At 45.2% G+C, this 16,923-nt stretch overlaps 1 protein-coding gene across 1 annotated transcript in view; it reads right to left on the minus strand.

Moving 5' to 3' along the window:
• Positions 1 to 7,103: 7,103 nt before the first annotated feature.
• The window catches only part of LOC143986723 (uncharacterized), a 30,094-nt gene continuing 20,274 nt past the window's right edge, over positions 7,104 to 16,923 (minus strand). Inside the window, exons 21-23 of the mRNA XM_077485129.1 lie at positions 16,057 to 16,290; positions 12,962 to 12,980; positions 7,104 to 8,256 (exon numbers count right to left, since the gene is read on the minus strand). Of these exons, the coding sequence (XP_077341255.1) occupies positions 7,104 to 8,256; positions 12,962 to 12,980; positions 16,057 to 16,290 (1,406 nt within the window). The remainder of the gene's footprint in view (positions 8,257 to 12,961; positions 12,981 to 16,056; positions 16,291 to 16,923) is intronic.

Genomic DNA, 16,923 nt, shown 5'->3' on the forward strand with positions numbered 1-16,923 from the left:
TGCAGGGACAGAAGAAGACTGAGTTGATGTTGTTGTCGAGATCATGGTGGAAAAGTTAAAATGGGATGTGGGAGTAATGGTAGAAGATGAAGATGGAAATTCTGTGGATGTGCTTGCACTTGAAGATGTTGAAGAGCTGGTGGGAGATGGAGTAGAAGTAACATCTAAGAGAAAATTAAAAGCACTGTCAAATTTGTTGAAATTATACTTATTAGAAACAACAAAAAGTAATACAACACTATACTTTGAGATGATTGAATTCCATTTACCTGCGGAAGAGAAATGTGGGCTGGATCCTCTAGTAGAAGTCATTGAAATTGGGGTGGAATGGGTAGATATTATTGGGGAAGTAATGGTTGTAGTGGTAAGAGAGGGTGAATATGTGATGGTAGAAAAGGAAGATGGCAGAGCTACTGTTGTAGAAGAAAGAGAAAATGGAGTAATGGGGGTAAAGGATAGAGTGAGTGGCATTTTGGTGATGTCGGATGAAGGCACTGGGGTCATGGTTGTAGATAATGGAGCAGATGGGGTCGTTTGAATAGGGGTTGCAGAGGACATTGCAGTTGAAGCAGAGGTTATTGAGTATGGTTCTGTTGAAATACTTGTATTTGAAGAAGATGTTGAAAAAGTGGTGGGAGTTGCAGTTGAAGATAAATCTAAAAGGAAAATAAAAATGAATTTAATTTATTTATTTTTTTTCCAAAAAAAGCTTTATTGTAAATATCGCATGCAACTCATGGTACAAGATAGCAGTATATTGCAATAATGATACAATGGGGTAAAAACCGAGTAACAATGTAGGTAAATAACTAACATACATTCAAAGTAAAGCTAACAGCATAGCGGGAGATGAAGCCCGTATTCAGTAGGGCTCGGATGAATTGTTTGTAAGTCAGATTTGAATATAAACTACTGCAATCAGCAAAACAATGTCAGTACAGGCTAAGACCCTTGTAGTGAACAAGGTAATGGGTCTGCCTGCTATACTCAGAATGTAACCTTTAGAAACAGAAACCAAAGTAAAGTAGAGAGTGAGGGTGTAGGAACTTAACCTAATAGCTACTGGAGTGTTGGGAAGGATGTGGGGGCGCGGTCACGGACCACTACCGGCCCCTCTTTGAAAAACATCTACCAGTATCTGTGACTTTATCCAGGTTAAAAAAAAAGGAAAAAAAGGGGGGGATATAGGAAAGGGAGGAACAAGGGATGCATCGGGGCTGAGAGAAAAAAAAGGGGGGGAATCCCCTATGATCGGGTAAATGTGCCCAACTCGTACATGTCTATGTAGTGTATGGTGTAAAACCTGGGTTAACCAAATGTGTATGAATCACCCCTGAAGAAGATAAAGGGGTACGCTGAACCTTTGCTTTGGTGTCTGGGGCTGCCACCCCTCATTGGGCGAGTAGAAGTTTATACTCATCTGACAATTTAAAGTGATTCCAGCAGGACCATACTTTTGTAAATGTAGAAGCGGAATCTTTGGCTTGGTGAATTAGCTCTTCCATCTCTGCAATTTTAGTAATGCGTCTGAGCCAATCTGCTGTTGTGGAGACTTTCAGGGATTTCCAAAGGGTGGGAATGCACATCTTTGCCGCATTAATTAGATGTAGAGCAAGCGAGCGGTGGTAATGTTTAAAAGGGATAGAGGAATGGTGTAATAACATTTGGGCCGGGGTGTAATCTATAAGGTAAGTCGTGATCTTAGAAGTAATACGATGAACTGTTTGCCAGAAAGGTTGGATTTTAGGGCAGGACCACCATATGTGTAACATTGAACCAATACCCTCAGAGCATCTCCAACAGTTAGGCGGAATAGATGGGGAGATCTTGTTCAATTTAGTCGGAGTTTTATACCATTTAGAGAAAATTTTAAAACCGTTTTCTTGAGACGTCACATTGATTGATCCCTTATGAATAAGGGTGTAAATGTTTTCCCATTCTGCAGTGGTTAAGTCCATGGAGAGATCTCTTTCCCAGCTACGAGCAGCCATATTGGATTTAGAGTTGTGAGTCGAGAACAACATAGGGTAAACACTTGAGATTAAGTGCCTTTGCTGTTCTGTCTGCATACATAACATCTCAAATGGAGTAGGTCGTCTAGAAAAGTCTCCGCGCTTTTGGGGGTCATTGAGAAAATGTCTTAGTTGAAGATACGTCCATAATGGGCAGGAAAGGTTTGGAGCTCGCGAGGGTATGTCAGAACGGTTTAAAAACGTCCCATTAGAGAAAAAGTGTTTTGCCTGAATCTCATCATGGGGCCAAAATTCAGTCAGAAAGGAGGCCGCCATGCCCACTGGGAAGTCAGGGTTCTGCCTAACCGGAGTCAGGGGACCCTGTAGTGAGGAAATTTGATGTAGTCGGCATGCCTTCTGGAACGAATAAGAGTGCATCCAAGGAGTGGGTGCTTCTTGCAAGTAAGGGGGGTATGGGTTAGGGCCACCCATGGCAGCGAGTGTAGTGGGAGTAGTGAAAATCCCTGCTCTATATCAATCCAGGCTTTAGACCGTACATGAACATTCCAATCTATGATACGCGTTAATTGGCACGCCCAATGGTATTTGGCCACATCTGGTAGTTCTATACCACCAGTTCGTTTGGGGAGGGTAAGTCTGTCAAAGCTAAGTCTGGGGTGATGCTTACCCCATAGGAATCAGCTAATGGCTGGCCGGTAGGAGGCAAAGAATGCCTGGGGTACTTTGATGGGGATAGTCTGGAAGATGTAGAGCAGACGTGGGAGGATATTCATTTTAAGAATGGCAGCCCTGCCAAACCAGGAAAACATACCTGACGACCAAGCCTTAAGGTCCTTCTGGATATTCTGAAGTATAGGGACGTAATTGGAGGAATATAGGTTGGATAAGTGAGTAGGGAGCTTAATTCCTAAATACGTTATGGCGTCCTTTACCCATCTAAATGGGGAATTTGCTTGGCAAAGTGAAAGGGCGTCTGGGTGCAATGAAACATTCAGGGCTTCCGATTTAGCAAAGTTAATTTGGAGGTTTGAAAGGGTTTTAAATGTGGCGAAATCTGCGAGTAAGTTGGGAAGAGAAGTATGGGGGTCAGTCAGGAAAAGGAGGATGTCATCTGCGAAAGCAGCAAGCTTGTAAGTGGACCCTGCTATTGTAACCCCTCTAATATTGGGGTTGGAATGGAGTCTTTGGAGCATTCGTTCGAGAGTTAAAACAAATATCAGGGGGGATAAGGGACAACCATGGCGAGTTCCAGTAGACACGGAGAAGGCATCCGACAGGTGGCCATTGACCCGCACTTTCGCGGATGGGACTGAATAAAGGGCCAAAATAAATTGGAGCATGCGTACACGCATTCCTATTTTCTTGAGGGCTTCCGACATATAGTCCCAGGCCACTCTGTCGAAAGCCTTCTCCGCGTCAAGGGATAGAAAGAGACCTTGTTGTTGAGAGGAAGTTAACCAATGATGAATGTTGATGGCTTTGGTTGTATTGTCTCTTGCCTCTCTACCTGGAATAAAACCTACCTGATCTAAAGAGACCAAATTAGGCAGGAGAGGCAGGAGACGGTTGGCTAATATCTTAGCGTAGATTTTGAGGTCTACGTTCAGTAGGGAAATTGGCCTATAGTTAGTCACCAGGGTTGGATCTTTATTCGGTTTGGGGATTACGGAGATGTGGGCTGTTAATAGATCTCTAGGTGGAGGGTCACCAGACGCTAGGGAGTTGAAGGATTTCAGGAAATGCGGTTTGAGGATGGTTATGAAAGACTTATAATATCCCGTCGTCAAACCATCTGGGCCTGGGCTCTTACCAGGTTTCAATTGTTTGAGCACTAAGTCCAATTCCATGGGCGATAAGGGTTTTTCTAGTTCAGTCGTGTCAGCCTCTGACAGCGGGTCCGGGCTAAAACTAGTAAGAAAATCTTTAATCATTTGCAGACGGGAAACGTCATTTGTTAGAGAATCAGTGGGGCGTAAATTATATAGTTGGGAGTAATAGCATACAAATTGTTGCGCAATGTGTTCACTAGACGTTGATTTCTGTCCTTGAGAGTCGGTTATAGAGTGTATGTTCAAAGCTGCTTTCCTCGCTCTGAAAGCTATTGCTAGGAGTTTACCGGCTTTATTGCCATACTCGTAGAAGGTTTTACGTGCAAGGGTATAGTTACGTCTAAGCTGTTTGTTTAGAGCTTCTAAGAGCTCTTTTTGGGCTTGGATTAATTCTGAGAGGGCTGCCAAGGCCAGTGAATTTTTGTGGGCGTTTTCTAAAACTTGTATCCTAAGGGACAATTTGGAGATGTGTGCGATCCTATCTTTTTTTCTTCTGGCCGAAATCGCTATAAGTTCTCCTCTTATGGTACTTTTGTGCGCTTCCCATAGAACCATAGGGGAGATCTCCTGGGAAGAGTTTTCTTGGAAATATAGCGACAATCGTTGAGTTATGTTAGCAGTGATAATTTCGTCCGTGAGTAAGGATGGATCAAGCCTCCAGATAGGGGATCTGGTGGAGGTGTGTGTGATATCAACAGACATAGACACCGGGTTATGGTCTGAAAGGAACATGGGGTGAATCGAAGTAGTGTGTAGTGACGGTAGGTCCTCTTGTGAAATGAAAAGGTAATCTAGTCTGGAGTATTTATTGGGGGGAGATGAGAAAAACGTATAGTCTTTGACATTGGGGTTTAAGGTTCTCCAAGAGTCATGCAATGTAAGTTCACGCAGTCGATTCTTGATTGTCTTGAGAGCTCTATAGGGTATTGATGAAGTGCCATTGGAGGTGTCGAGGGAGGGGTTGAGGGGGACTTTAAAGTCCCCTCCCAAAATGAGCATACCTTCCTGGAATGAGGCAAGTTCTCGTAGAGTCGCATTGAAAAACGGGACTTGACCACTATTAGGTGCGTAAATATTGGCTAGGGTGATAGGTTTGCCAAAAAGCGTGCCTTTGACAAAAAGAAACCGCGCCTCCTCATCTATACAAGTATCTTTGATTTGGAGTGGGCAATGTTTCGCAACCAGTATGGAAACTCCCTTAGTTTTAGCAGAGTGATTAGTAGCGTGAAAAGATGTAGGGAAATAAAAGTTGCATAATTTCGGCATTGATCCCGTTTTGAAATGCGTCTCTTGGAGAAAGGCAATGTCAGTTTTGTATCTATGAAGCCCGGGTAGAACTTGAGAATGTTTTTCCGGGAGGTTTAGCCCTCTAACATTCATAGATACTACTGTCGTGAGCAGGTTGTTGGGTCGGCGGTAGGCTCGCGACATTGTGTAGGGATTCTCGATGGCTAATTTGGGCTTCTTCTCGGCTCGGAGGTGATATTACTGAGATGTAAACGTAAAGAAGAGTAATTATGGGGGTAGCAGGCCCAGACACCAAAGGCAGTGGTGAAGAAAAAAGCGGCAGCTAAGAGGGCAGTAGGATGTCACTTATAGGTAGGGGGAGGGAAAATCAGGGACGGGTGGGCTAGGGAGGGTAGTGGTTGATTAAAACCAAAAGGGAGAATTGGTAGGCGAAACTGGTGACGAATCCCAAATTAGGCCAAGGGTGGGAAGTTGGATATCAGCAAGAACCAGCTTGCTAATCAATGGAAACAGAGATCTGATTCCAAAAGAAATACCAAAGCGATACAGTGGGAGAACACTATGAAAAGAACTTGAGGAACTGAAATTTCTTGATCCACTGAGCGGGGGTTGGTTGAGTACGGTGGAAAGTGGTGCGATTCAGTAGTAGGAGCGCGCTTGCCGGCTGGAGAGAAGAGAAAGTATAGAGGAAGGGAGTATGTCTGATCAAGAAAGGGGAAGTTTGGATGTAGGCTAGGGCGGCTATCGGGGCCTGAAAGAAGGGAGTAAAACATATAGCTGAGGCGTTGAAGCCATGTCGGGTTTAATGAGTGGACAGTGGGAAGGCCAATTAAAATATCGGGCTATAGTCAGAAGAGGCTTTCCTTGTACACTGTGAATGAGTTTGGGAGAAGCGTATAGCGAATTGGAGATCGGTTAGAAATCCAGGGGGCACCTGGAGGGGTTATACCAGTTACATCCACGTACACCTAAAATACTAGAGTAAGTTCCCACGTCTTGTGTTCCGGTCTGTAAAGCTTACCCTATAGATAACTTGGTGGGGTACGAATATCCCAAAAAGAAGAAGAAGGAACCCTCTATACAGTGAGTACTAGACAAAAAGCGGTAGCAACCCAATAATAAAAAAAAAAAAAAAATGGATGGGGGGGGGGGGGGGATTGGTAAATGAAGCATTCGCAACTCAAACAGATTATAAAATAACATGCCAATAAACGGTGAATACTCTACTTGTAGGGGTGAGATCTTATGAAGGAGAGAGAGAATGTTGTGGGGGGATGTGACCCTGTTACCTTAAGCAGGAAAAAGCCAGGAAGTCAGCTTCAGTGTCCGGGGGTGTCAGATGCAGACCGCTAGTTCCCCCAGTATAGGTAATAATCTCATAAATTGAGATAAGCATTACTGGAGGAGCGGGAACCGAGAATCCTGTAGGCTTCCAGGTTTACAATTGTGTTTTTTCTAAGATACGCTATGGGACAAGCACTCCCCCACATTCGCTCTATAAAAAATGGGCAAACTTGAAATAGGCGAACGGAAACATATGGAAAGAAGCCGTCCCGAACTAACACCCCAAGACAATGACAGTTACAGCAGGGTACAGGGCCGGGTTGCAAAGTTGAACAACATCTCTATACAGCGTGGTGATTCAAGATCGGAGATCAACCCCTAACAATGCAATCATCTAGATTGTGCCGAGATTAGTGGAAAAAAAAAAGGAATACAGACACACACTAACACACATATATGTATATATATATATATATATATATATATATATATATATATATATACCCTTGCCTACACACACATATATACATGTTAAAAAAAAAAAAAAGGGGGGAGGAAGGAAGGGGCAAGCGAAGGGACCTTCTTGGAGGCAGCTCAAAGGAACATGGGAAACAACAAGGGGAGAAGCCTCCGAGGTATGGAGGCACAAAGCGTATCCAAGATAGGGCATAACTCAGTCAGGATTTGACAACCACTAGTCCGGGGGGATTGGGGAACGACAGTGTGGATGGGTACTTATCTGCCCCACGCGCTATTCCGGAATCGCTCTTCATCGATCTCGGCGTGCTCTTCTTGAGTGGGGAGCTTTAGTCGGGCTGTGTCCGTGCGTCGGACCAGATGCAGCAGGCTGTGCATGGTGATCTGAAGGGGAGCGTCTTCTCCTAGGGCGGGCATCCTGCGTATCCATGTCTTCGTCAATCGGTGCTGATTTCCTGAGTGCTGCTGGTCGGAACTCCGCATACCAGTCGGGGACTTCAGTGAACGGTATGTCCAGGGTCTCGCAGAAATAGTGTAGGTCCTCTGGAACCCGGAGGAGGGCAGACCTGCAATGAGCTGAGGCTGACAAGCCGAAGGGAAATTTCCACCGATAGGGAATCCCCTTGGCTCGTAATGCTTCCAGGATAGGGCGCAATTCTCTGCAACGCTGCAAGGTAATATTCGACAAGTCTTGGAAAAGGTGTATATCAGCACCAATATGAGACAGCGGGTTTGTATCACGAGCTCTTCTCAAAATTTCCTCCTTCAGCTGGTAGTCAATTATACAACATACGACATCGCGGGGAGGATCAGACTCTTTACCCCTGGGTCGTAAGGCACGATGAATACGTTCCATGCCTATCGGGGTGGCGGAAGGTCTGTCTAGCAGATTATTAAAGAGGGTAGTCACCTCCATTTGCAGGTGGTCCGCATCAATTACTTCAGGCAAGCCACGGATTCGGAGGTTGTGACGCCTTCCGCGGTTGTCTAAGTCCTTGATGTGGTGATTTAGGTCCCTCAATTGCAAGGTGTGGGTGTCAATAGCCTGGCAGGAGCGACGGATCACTGTAGAGTGGGTTGCCATTACTGCCTCCACTTCCTGGACTCTGCCTGCTATTGCTTGAATGTCCACTCTGAGATCAGAAATGGCCGCCGTGAGGGCCGCTGTGAGGGTCTCCTTAATATCGGTAGCCACCGATCGCAGGCCATGTAAGCTCGGTTGTTGCTGGGGTGTAAGGCGAATACCGCCATCATCCAGGGGAGTCTGTAAGCGAGCACTGTGCGATCGGCCTGTAGCTTGTGAGGCTCCTCGTGATGCTGCCATATTGCCGGCCTGGCTCCGGAACATTTCGGGAATATTCTGACTTAGGCGCCCTGTATTTTCCCTCGGTGACCTGGAGCGGGAGGCTGAAGAGCTGCGGGAAGAGGTACCCATAATTTGCAGGCTAATTCAAGGGCAAAGATACTACAATATAAGCTAATGATTCTCTCAGTCGGCAGGAGCTGAAGAATTATGCTGCCATTCTCCACCGAGATCAGGCCACACCCCGAATTAAAATTTTTTATGATTATATTTACTAGGTACAGTAGGTGCCGCCGACATTGTGTTTCCAGCACGACAATATCGCGCTGGTTCCCAGCGACAGGCTTCTCTAACCAGCGTGATCCCGTTGCGCTGGCTGCAATAGGAAAATGTCATTTTCCTATAGCAGCCAGAGCGAGGCGACAATGTCACCTCACTCATGAAGCCTGCATGCCTTCTCAGGGGCATACCAGGCCCTTAGGTCTGGCAGGGATTTTAAGGAGAATCCCCTTCGCCGAAAAAGACGGCGTGGGGTCCCCCAAAAATCCATACCAGACCCCTATCCGAGCACGCAGCCCAGCCGGTCAGGAAAGGGGGTAGGGGCGAGCGAGCGCCCCCCCCCCTGAGCTGTACCAGGCCACGTGCCCTCAACATGGGGGGGTGCCTTGGGGAAGGGGGGCCTCGCTGCCCCCCCACCCCAAAGCACCTTGTCCCCATGTTGAGGACAAGGGCCTCTTCCCGAGAAGCCTGGCCGTTGGTTGTCGGGCTCTGCGGGCGGGGGTCTTATCGGAATCCGGGAGCCCCCTTTAATAAGGGGGCCCCCGGATACCGGCCCCCCACCCTATGTTAATGAGTACGGGGTACAATGTACCCCTACCCATTCACCTGTAAAATAAAGTAAAAAAAAACACAACACAGGGTTAAAATAGTTTATTGCACAGCTCCGGGTGTCTTCCGTCTTCGGGGGTCTTCTCGCCGGACTCCTCCGCTATCTTCTGCTAGCTCTTTTGCTAGCGGAGGAGCCCGGCATTCTTCTTCATCGCCGCCCTCTTCTTCCAACTTCGGGGGTCTTGTCCTCCTCTTCGGTTCTTCTTGCCGGGCCACGCTTCTTCTTCCAGCTCTTTTACTAGCGGTGGCCCGGTCTTCTGTCGTCACCACCGCCACCGCCGCCTTCCGTTCTTCTTCTTCTCCTTCTTCTCCTGGAGATGTTGACTCGACACTCTCTTCGGCCGCAATGCCAGGGACGCGCTACCCGGCGACTTATATAGGGACAAGGGGCGGGGTCATCGGTTGATGTCACATGGGTTGATGTCACATGGTGACAGTCCCAGCATCCTCCGGGACTGTGACATCGTAAGGGGGCAGGGTCACCATGTGACATCAACCGATGAGCCCGCCCCTTGTCCCTATAAAAGTCGCCGCACAGCGCGTCCCTGGCATTGCGGCCGGAGAGAGCGTTGAGTCAACATCTCCAGGAGAAGAAGGAGAAGAACAAGAACGGAAGGCAGCGGCGGCGATGACAGAAGACCGGGCCACCGCTAGTAAAAGAGCTGGAAGAAGAAGCGGTGGCCCGGCAAGAAGAACTGAAGAGGGGGACAAGACCCCCGAAGTCGGAAGAAGAGGGCGGCGATGAAGAAGAATGCTGGGCTCCCCCGCTAGCAAAAGAGCTAGCAGAAGATAGTGGAGGAGTCCGGCGAGAAGACCCCCGAAGACGGAAGACCCCCGGAGCTGTGCAATAAACTATTTTAACCCTGTGTTGTGTTTTTTTTTACTTTATTTTACAGGTGAATGGGTAGGGGTACATTGTACCCCATACTCATTCACATAGGCTGGGGGGCCGGTATCCGGGGGCCCCCTTATTAAAGGGGGCTCCCGGATTCCGATAAGCCCCCCGCCCGCAGACCCAGACAACCAACGGCCAGGGTTGTCGGGAAGAGGCCCTTGTCCTCATCAATATGGGGACAAGGTGCTTTGGGGTGGGGGGGCCGCCAGGCCCCCCTTCCCCAAGGCACCCCCCCATATTGAGGGCACACGGCCTGGTACGGCTCAGGAGGGGGGCACTCGCTCGTCCCCACCCCCGTTCCTGACCGGCCGGGCTGCGTGCTCGGATAGGGGTCTGGTATGGATTTCGGGGGGACCCCACTCTGTTTTTTTCGGCGAAGGGGATTCCCCTTAAAATCCCTGCCAGACCTAAGGGCCTGGTATGCCTCCAAGGGGGAACCCATGCCATTTTTTTTACATTTGGCGTGGAGTTCTCCCTTAGGATTCATACCAAACGGTGCCTGGTATTGGCGGGAATCCAATTCGGATCCCCGCACCAGTGTCAACCCGGCCAGTGATGCCTGTCGCTTATCGGGAAAGGAAAATTAACATTTTTCCTTTCCCGATGCGAGCCAGCTCGGCGCTGGCTCCCGCGACGGAGCTCGTAGGGTGTGAATCTCGCCGCTAGAAGCAGCGAGATTGACACAATATAGGCGGCACCTACTGTACATTAAAAAAAAACAATACAACAAAGTACTATGAACAGTACATGCAGTATGTTTTGGAAAAATTAAAAAGCAGAAAGAAAGGAAGGTACAATGAGCATGAATTATTTTTTTTTTAATTTCATAATCTTTATTCATTTTCATCATTATTTTACATACTAAAAGCAAGAGAAACATTCTCTATAACACGTATAACACTTATTTCACCCTAACAGATACAATAATTCTATAGATCAAAATAAAACCTTTAGGAAGCGTCCCTATCCATAATGTGTCAATAATTCTTCTATCTAACCCCCCTTTTCACTCACTGCTCAGATATTCCTCCTTCCCCTTTTTCTTCCTCTCTCTCTACCCATCTCCCTCCTCTCCCATGCCTCATACTGGATATCTCATTCTATCCAACCAGGGTTTCCACATCTTTTTAAATTCTTTAAAATTTCCTCTCCTTAAATATATCACCCTCTCTTTCCATATTGTTTCCATGATTACTAGCTGCCAGTCCGCAACTGAAGGGGCATTTTTTGCTTGCCACCTTTGAGCTAACAATTTTCTTGCCTGAAACAAACACCTCTGTATTGCTTTATTTGTATATCGCGATCTTCCTATTTCTTCTCCCAGGCCCAGCACACATATCCTGGGATCCCCCTTGATCGCCACTCTAAATGTTTCATTGAAAGTAGTAACAATCTCTGACCAGTAGCGAAACAATTTTGGGCATCGCCAGAACATGTGTGCCAGGTCTCCAGACTCTTGGCATCTAGGGCATTTGTCATCTACTCTGCATCCAAAGCTAAACAGTCTTTTTGGTGTATAATAGGCTCTATGTAGCAGCATTAAATGTGACATCTTCTGGGCAGGCGAAACCGAAATTGAGTATCCATCCTCCAGTATTTTCATCCACTGTTCATCCGTAAGGATTCCAAATTCCTCCTCCCATTTCCTTCTGCATTTAAACCTTTCTGGACTTCCTATACTTCCTTCACATATGGCTGGATATACATCCGCTATAAATCCTTTTGTCCTTACTGGCGCATTTAATCTGCTAAAAATAGGGGAGTTATTCCACACTGGACCTTGCCTATTAAATTGTTTCCCTAGAGCGTGTCTAATTTGAAGGTATTTATAAAATGATTGTTTTGATATATCAAACTCTGATCTTAAAGCACTAAATGTTTTTAATATTTTCCCTGTGTATAACTGGGCCAGCTTATCTATCCCCTTTACTTTCCATTCTTTATATCCCCCTATTTCTTCCATTTCCTGCAGGTTTCGGTTATCCCACAGAGGGGTATATTGAGTTAAGCCTCCCAGGCCTTTAATCGCCTTAACTGCCTTCCACACTTTTACTACTAATTTTATTGTAGGTATTTTTTTTGGGGGAAATGAATTTGCCTCCAGAGCTTCTACCATATTCTTATGGGGTGTCTCCATTAGCATTAGGGCCCTGTTAGTTCCACCACCTATCTCCTCACTCATTCCCAAGTGTTGTAGTTGAGCAGCTAAAAAGTAGCTCCTTGGGTGTGGAACTGCCATTCCTCCTTTTCTTGTTGGTGATTGCAAAGTTTGTAAAGCAATCCTAGATACTCCCCCTCTCCATATAAGTTCTCGAAATAATACCTCCATTTTCCTAAACCACGTTATATCTACCCATATCGGGGAGTTGTGCAACACATACAATAACTGAGGCATCCATACCATTTTAATCAAATTACATCTCCCTGCAATCGATAATGGGAGTCTTTTCCAAATTTCGGTTTTATTTTTAAATTTAGCTATTAATGGAACCACATTATCACTTATATATTTATTAGGATCTCTTTGTATGTGTATCCCCAGATATTTCATGCGCTCCACTACTTCTAGCTGCACACCTATCACTGGGCTTTGGGCCCTACTTTTATCCAATGACATAAGAGCTGATTTTTCCCAGTTTATATCCAGGCCTGAGAACCTCCCGAAATCTGTAATAAGTTTCATCCCTTGTCTGAGGGACTGCTCTGTGTCCCCCAGGAAGAGAAGAATATCATCCGCATATAGCGCTATCCTCTCTTCCCTCATCCTCCTTTGGAAACCGACCATATTCATATTAGATCTAATTGCAATAGCTAATGGTTCTATTGCCAGGGCAAAGATCAGGGGGTGACAAAGGGCACCCCTGTCTTGTCCCCCTCTCTAAGAAAATCCTATCTGAATATTCATTATTAACCCTAATTCTAGCACTAGGGCCGTTATACAGGGTTTTTACCCATGCAATAAGATTAGGGCCAAACCCAAATTCCCCCAGTACCCGCCAGATATAGCTCCATTCTAAACTATCGAAGGCTTTGATTACATCCAAAGCCATTATTGCCTTATTACCTTCGTTTTCTGTTGGTACCTGCATGTTAAGATATAATCTTCTTATGTTCGTACTTATAGATCTGCCCGGGATAAAACCTGTTTGATCGGAATGTATCAACCTGGAGATAATTTTATTCAATCTGATGGCTAATACTTTGGCTAATATTTTAGCGTCCGCACATAGAAGGGAAATGGGTCGGTAGGACTGAGTTTCCAATGGGTCTTTCCCCTCCTTGTGCAAGACTATTATTGTTGCTTCAGTCATTGAGGTAGGCAATCTCCCCACCTTTTTCGCCCAGTTAAATACTTTGAGGAGCTCTGGAAGCAATATTTTACCGTAATATTTATAGGTTTCCACAGGAAGACCATCTGGTCCTAGGGATTTCTTATTGGCCATTTCTGACACTGCGCATTGAATTTCCTCAATTGTTAATGGGGCTTCCATTATCTCACTCTCCTCCTTAGTTAGGGACGGTATTTTGATATTTGCAAAGAACCTATCCATATCCTCGCCATCCCCCGTCCCCTGTGAGGTATACAGTTTGGCATAAAATACCCTGAAGGTATCTGTAATCACTGATCTCTGTGCAGAGATTTCTCCCTTCTCAGTCCTAATCACTGGGACGGTGGATGGCGAGGAGTTACTTCTTACGATCTGTGCCAACATCTTTCCTACTTTTTCCCCTTCCCCATACTCCACTTGTTTCTGGAACAATCTTTTATTCTCTGTTTTCCTGGTGATCACTACCTTGTGTTCCTGTTGTTTCTCTAACCATATTTTTTGTTTCTCTGGGGTGGGGTTTTCTATATATGCTCTCTCTGCTGTTACTAGATCCCTTTTAACCCTATTCTCCCATTCATTAGATGTTTTCTTAACATTCACTACCTGTTGAATAAGAATACCCCTGAGGTAGGCCTTCAATGCGTCCCATATTACTCCTATTTCTGCAGACTCATTATTGAACTCCATAAACTCTGCTACTTTAAATAGCACCTTATCGGGATCTCCATCTAACTCAAACCATACTGGATTCATATTCCATACTCTTGGGGGTTTTATCCCCCCTAAGTTTACCGATACTGTCACTAGCGAGTGATCTGACACCCCTCTAGGTTGATAAACTATTTCCCTTACTACACGGCTTGCCTCCTCATTCCCAAGGACTAAATCTATTCTTGAGAGTGAGGAGTATGAGCTTGAGAAACATGAGTATTGCAACTGATCCGGGTTACGCATTCTCCATATATCAAACAAGCCCCCCTCCAGCAAAAATCGAGACAACCGGGTCTCAGCTTCTGTCTGCATATATATTCCTGGCGGAAACCTATCCTGGCTTTTATTAATAACCTCATTAAAGTCTCCCATTACTATGACTGGAATCCCTGATTTATCCACTATAAATTCCATCAAACAATATAGAACTTCCAGTTTAAATGGAGGAGGAATATAAATATTTGCAAAAACATACTCCTGATTTTCAATTACACAATGTAAAAAAATAAACCACCCTTCTTTATCTATGTTGATCTGCCGACAGGAGAACGCCACCTCTCTCCTTACCAACACGGCCACCCCCCTCGAATAGGAGGTGTGGACTGAGTGGTACTGAACTTGGAATTTCCTACTCTGACTTTTTAATTTAGTTTCTTCAGTTAGGTGTGTCTCCTGTAGGCAGATCAATCCTACATCACACCTTTCCAGAGTGTCAAACACTACTGCTCTTTTTACAGAGGCTCCTAGCCCTCGGACATTCCAAGAGCCAATATTCAAAATTCTAGACTGCATGACTCTAGGAAGTGCGGAAAAAGAGAAAAGAAGAGCAAAAAACCTTGAGGCTCAAAATTAAAATTAGAATTCCCTGACATTGAGCAGAAATAATCCCTGCATCTCCCCCTATAGTTCATGACGAGGAAGAAGATGCTAGAAGGGGGTGTAAAAAAGAAAGTGAGACCCCACTCAGTGAGTACTCTAATAAATTTATACAATCGTTTATACTTCATAGTGTCGTCCCTACTTAATCAACCCTTGTGAGCGTGAAATCTAGACTTTACATCTATACATACTATTACCCCGTGTTTACTCATTACTTTTAATTTATCATCTATAACTGTGGAAATATTACCCTTTTCCTGTGTTTTATGTACTTCCATTTTCCCTATTCCCTCCTCCCTCCCCCCTACATACCTATCTAGGTTACCCCTAGGGGCTTTTTCCGTGACCACTACACTCCCACACACACCCTCCTGCTCCTTCCACCCCCCTCCTTCTCTCATGCTTCCGTCCCCACCCCCCTTCCTGCCCCCCACTCCCCCCCAATACTCAACAACCTCCCCATTTGACCCTCCCCTTTCTCACACATAAATTCCTAATATACTATGTGTCACTCACTGCACCCTGACCTAAGTATATCATCTTCCCTTTCTTCATTTACAGTGCACCCAATACACCCCCCCCTTTGCTAATATTCCCCTCCCCCGAGAAAAGAAGGAGGGGGAATAAAAAAAAAGAAAAAAAAAAGGATAAGAAAAAAGAGGGATGAAAAGGGGATCATACACATACATATATATAAAAAAGAAAAACACATCACTTCTTCAATAACTGATCTCCCTTCTCCTGCACCCATGCTTCTACCCTTGCCGGGGTGTCAAAAAATAAGGTCTCTCCTAATGCTACTACCCATAACCTTGACGGATAGAGCAAAGCATATGTAACGTCCAATTTCTGGAGTCTGCGCTTGATCTCTATAAATTCTGCTCTGCGCTTCTGCAGATCTGGGGAAAAGTCAGAATAGAACGAAATTTTTGCACCCTTATAAATGATACTCCCCATCTCCCTGGCCCTCCGAAGCAAAACAACTTTATCTCGAAAATTCAAAAATTTCAGTAGCACAGATCTGGGCTGACCCCCCCGATGCAAGATTCTAAGCGGAACTCTATGTCTCTTTCTATGGCAAATTGTTGGGAAAAGGTCTCTCTACCAAACACTTCAACAAGCCATCTTTCCAAAAACTCAGCTGTGTCAGAGCCTTCACACTTCTCCGGGAGGCCTACCAATCTTATATTGTCCCTTCGGAGTCTGTTTTCCATTTCATCCAATTTCCCTTCATATTTACCCATCTGTATTTTTAGATCTTTAACCTCTTGGTTTAGTGGGTACACCTCATCTTCAATCTGAGAAATTCTGCCTTCTGCTGCTGTTATTCTGTCAACCGTTATCTGAAGTTCCTGTCGTATAAAGGCCAGCTCTTCTTTAATACTTCTTGTTTGATCGCATAGCTCTAACAATGACTGTTTACAAACGTTAACAGCCCCCAAGACCTCCTTCAGCGTCGGTTCTTCTTCACCATCTATTGAGGGTACCTGCATGGGATTTATATCAGATCTTCCAGTTGCTCCCACGTTTTTGTTATTTGTATGTTTTATAGACATGTGCATTCGTTTTCGTCCGAATGCATTTTCGTCCGAATTTCAGCTATTTTCGTTTTCGTTTTGACAAACGATAACGAAAGCACAAAATCCGAAAAACGAAAGATCCGACATAAATAAATGCTTTATTTTCGTTTTCATTGTTACAACAGTTCGATATAGAATAGGAGATTCGACATGACTCTGACGATAACAATCTATAGAACCTGTGGTCGAATGTGCTTAACCTTACCTCTATTAGTCCAAGATTATATAGAGAAAATATTCGACAGAGAAAAAAGATTTGACAGAGAGAAAAGATTCTGCAAGTTACTGTCCTAAAAAGTGTTTGGGGACCCGGGTCCTGCCCCAGGGGACATGTATCAATGCAAAAAAAAGTTTTAAAAACGGCCGTTTTTTCGGGAGCAGTGATTTTAATAATGATTAAAGTGAAACAATAAAAGTGTAATATTCCTTTAAATTTCGTAGGGGGGGGTTGTCTATAGTATGCCTGTGAAGGGGCTCATGTTTCCCGTGCTTAGAATTGTCCCTGCACAAAGTGTCATTTATGCAGG

This window comes from Lithobates pipiens, unplaced genomic scaffold (assembly GCF_037356315.1).
Source record: "Lithobates pipiens isolate NorthernLeopardFrog02 unplaced genomic scaffold, aLitPip1_a1.2 Scaffold_18, whole genome shotgun sequence".
NCBI lineage: Eukaryota > Metazoa > Chordata > Amphibia > Anura > Ranidae > Lithobates > Lithobates pipiens.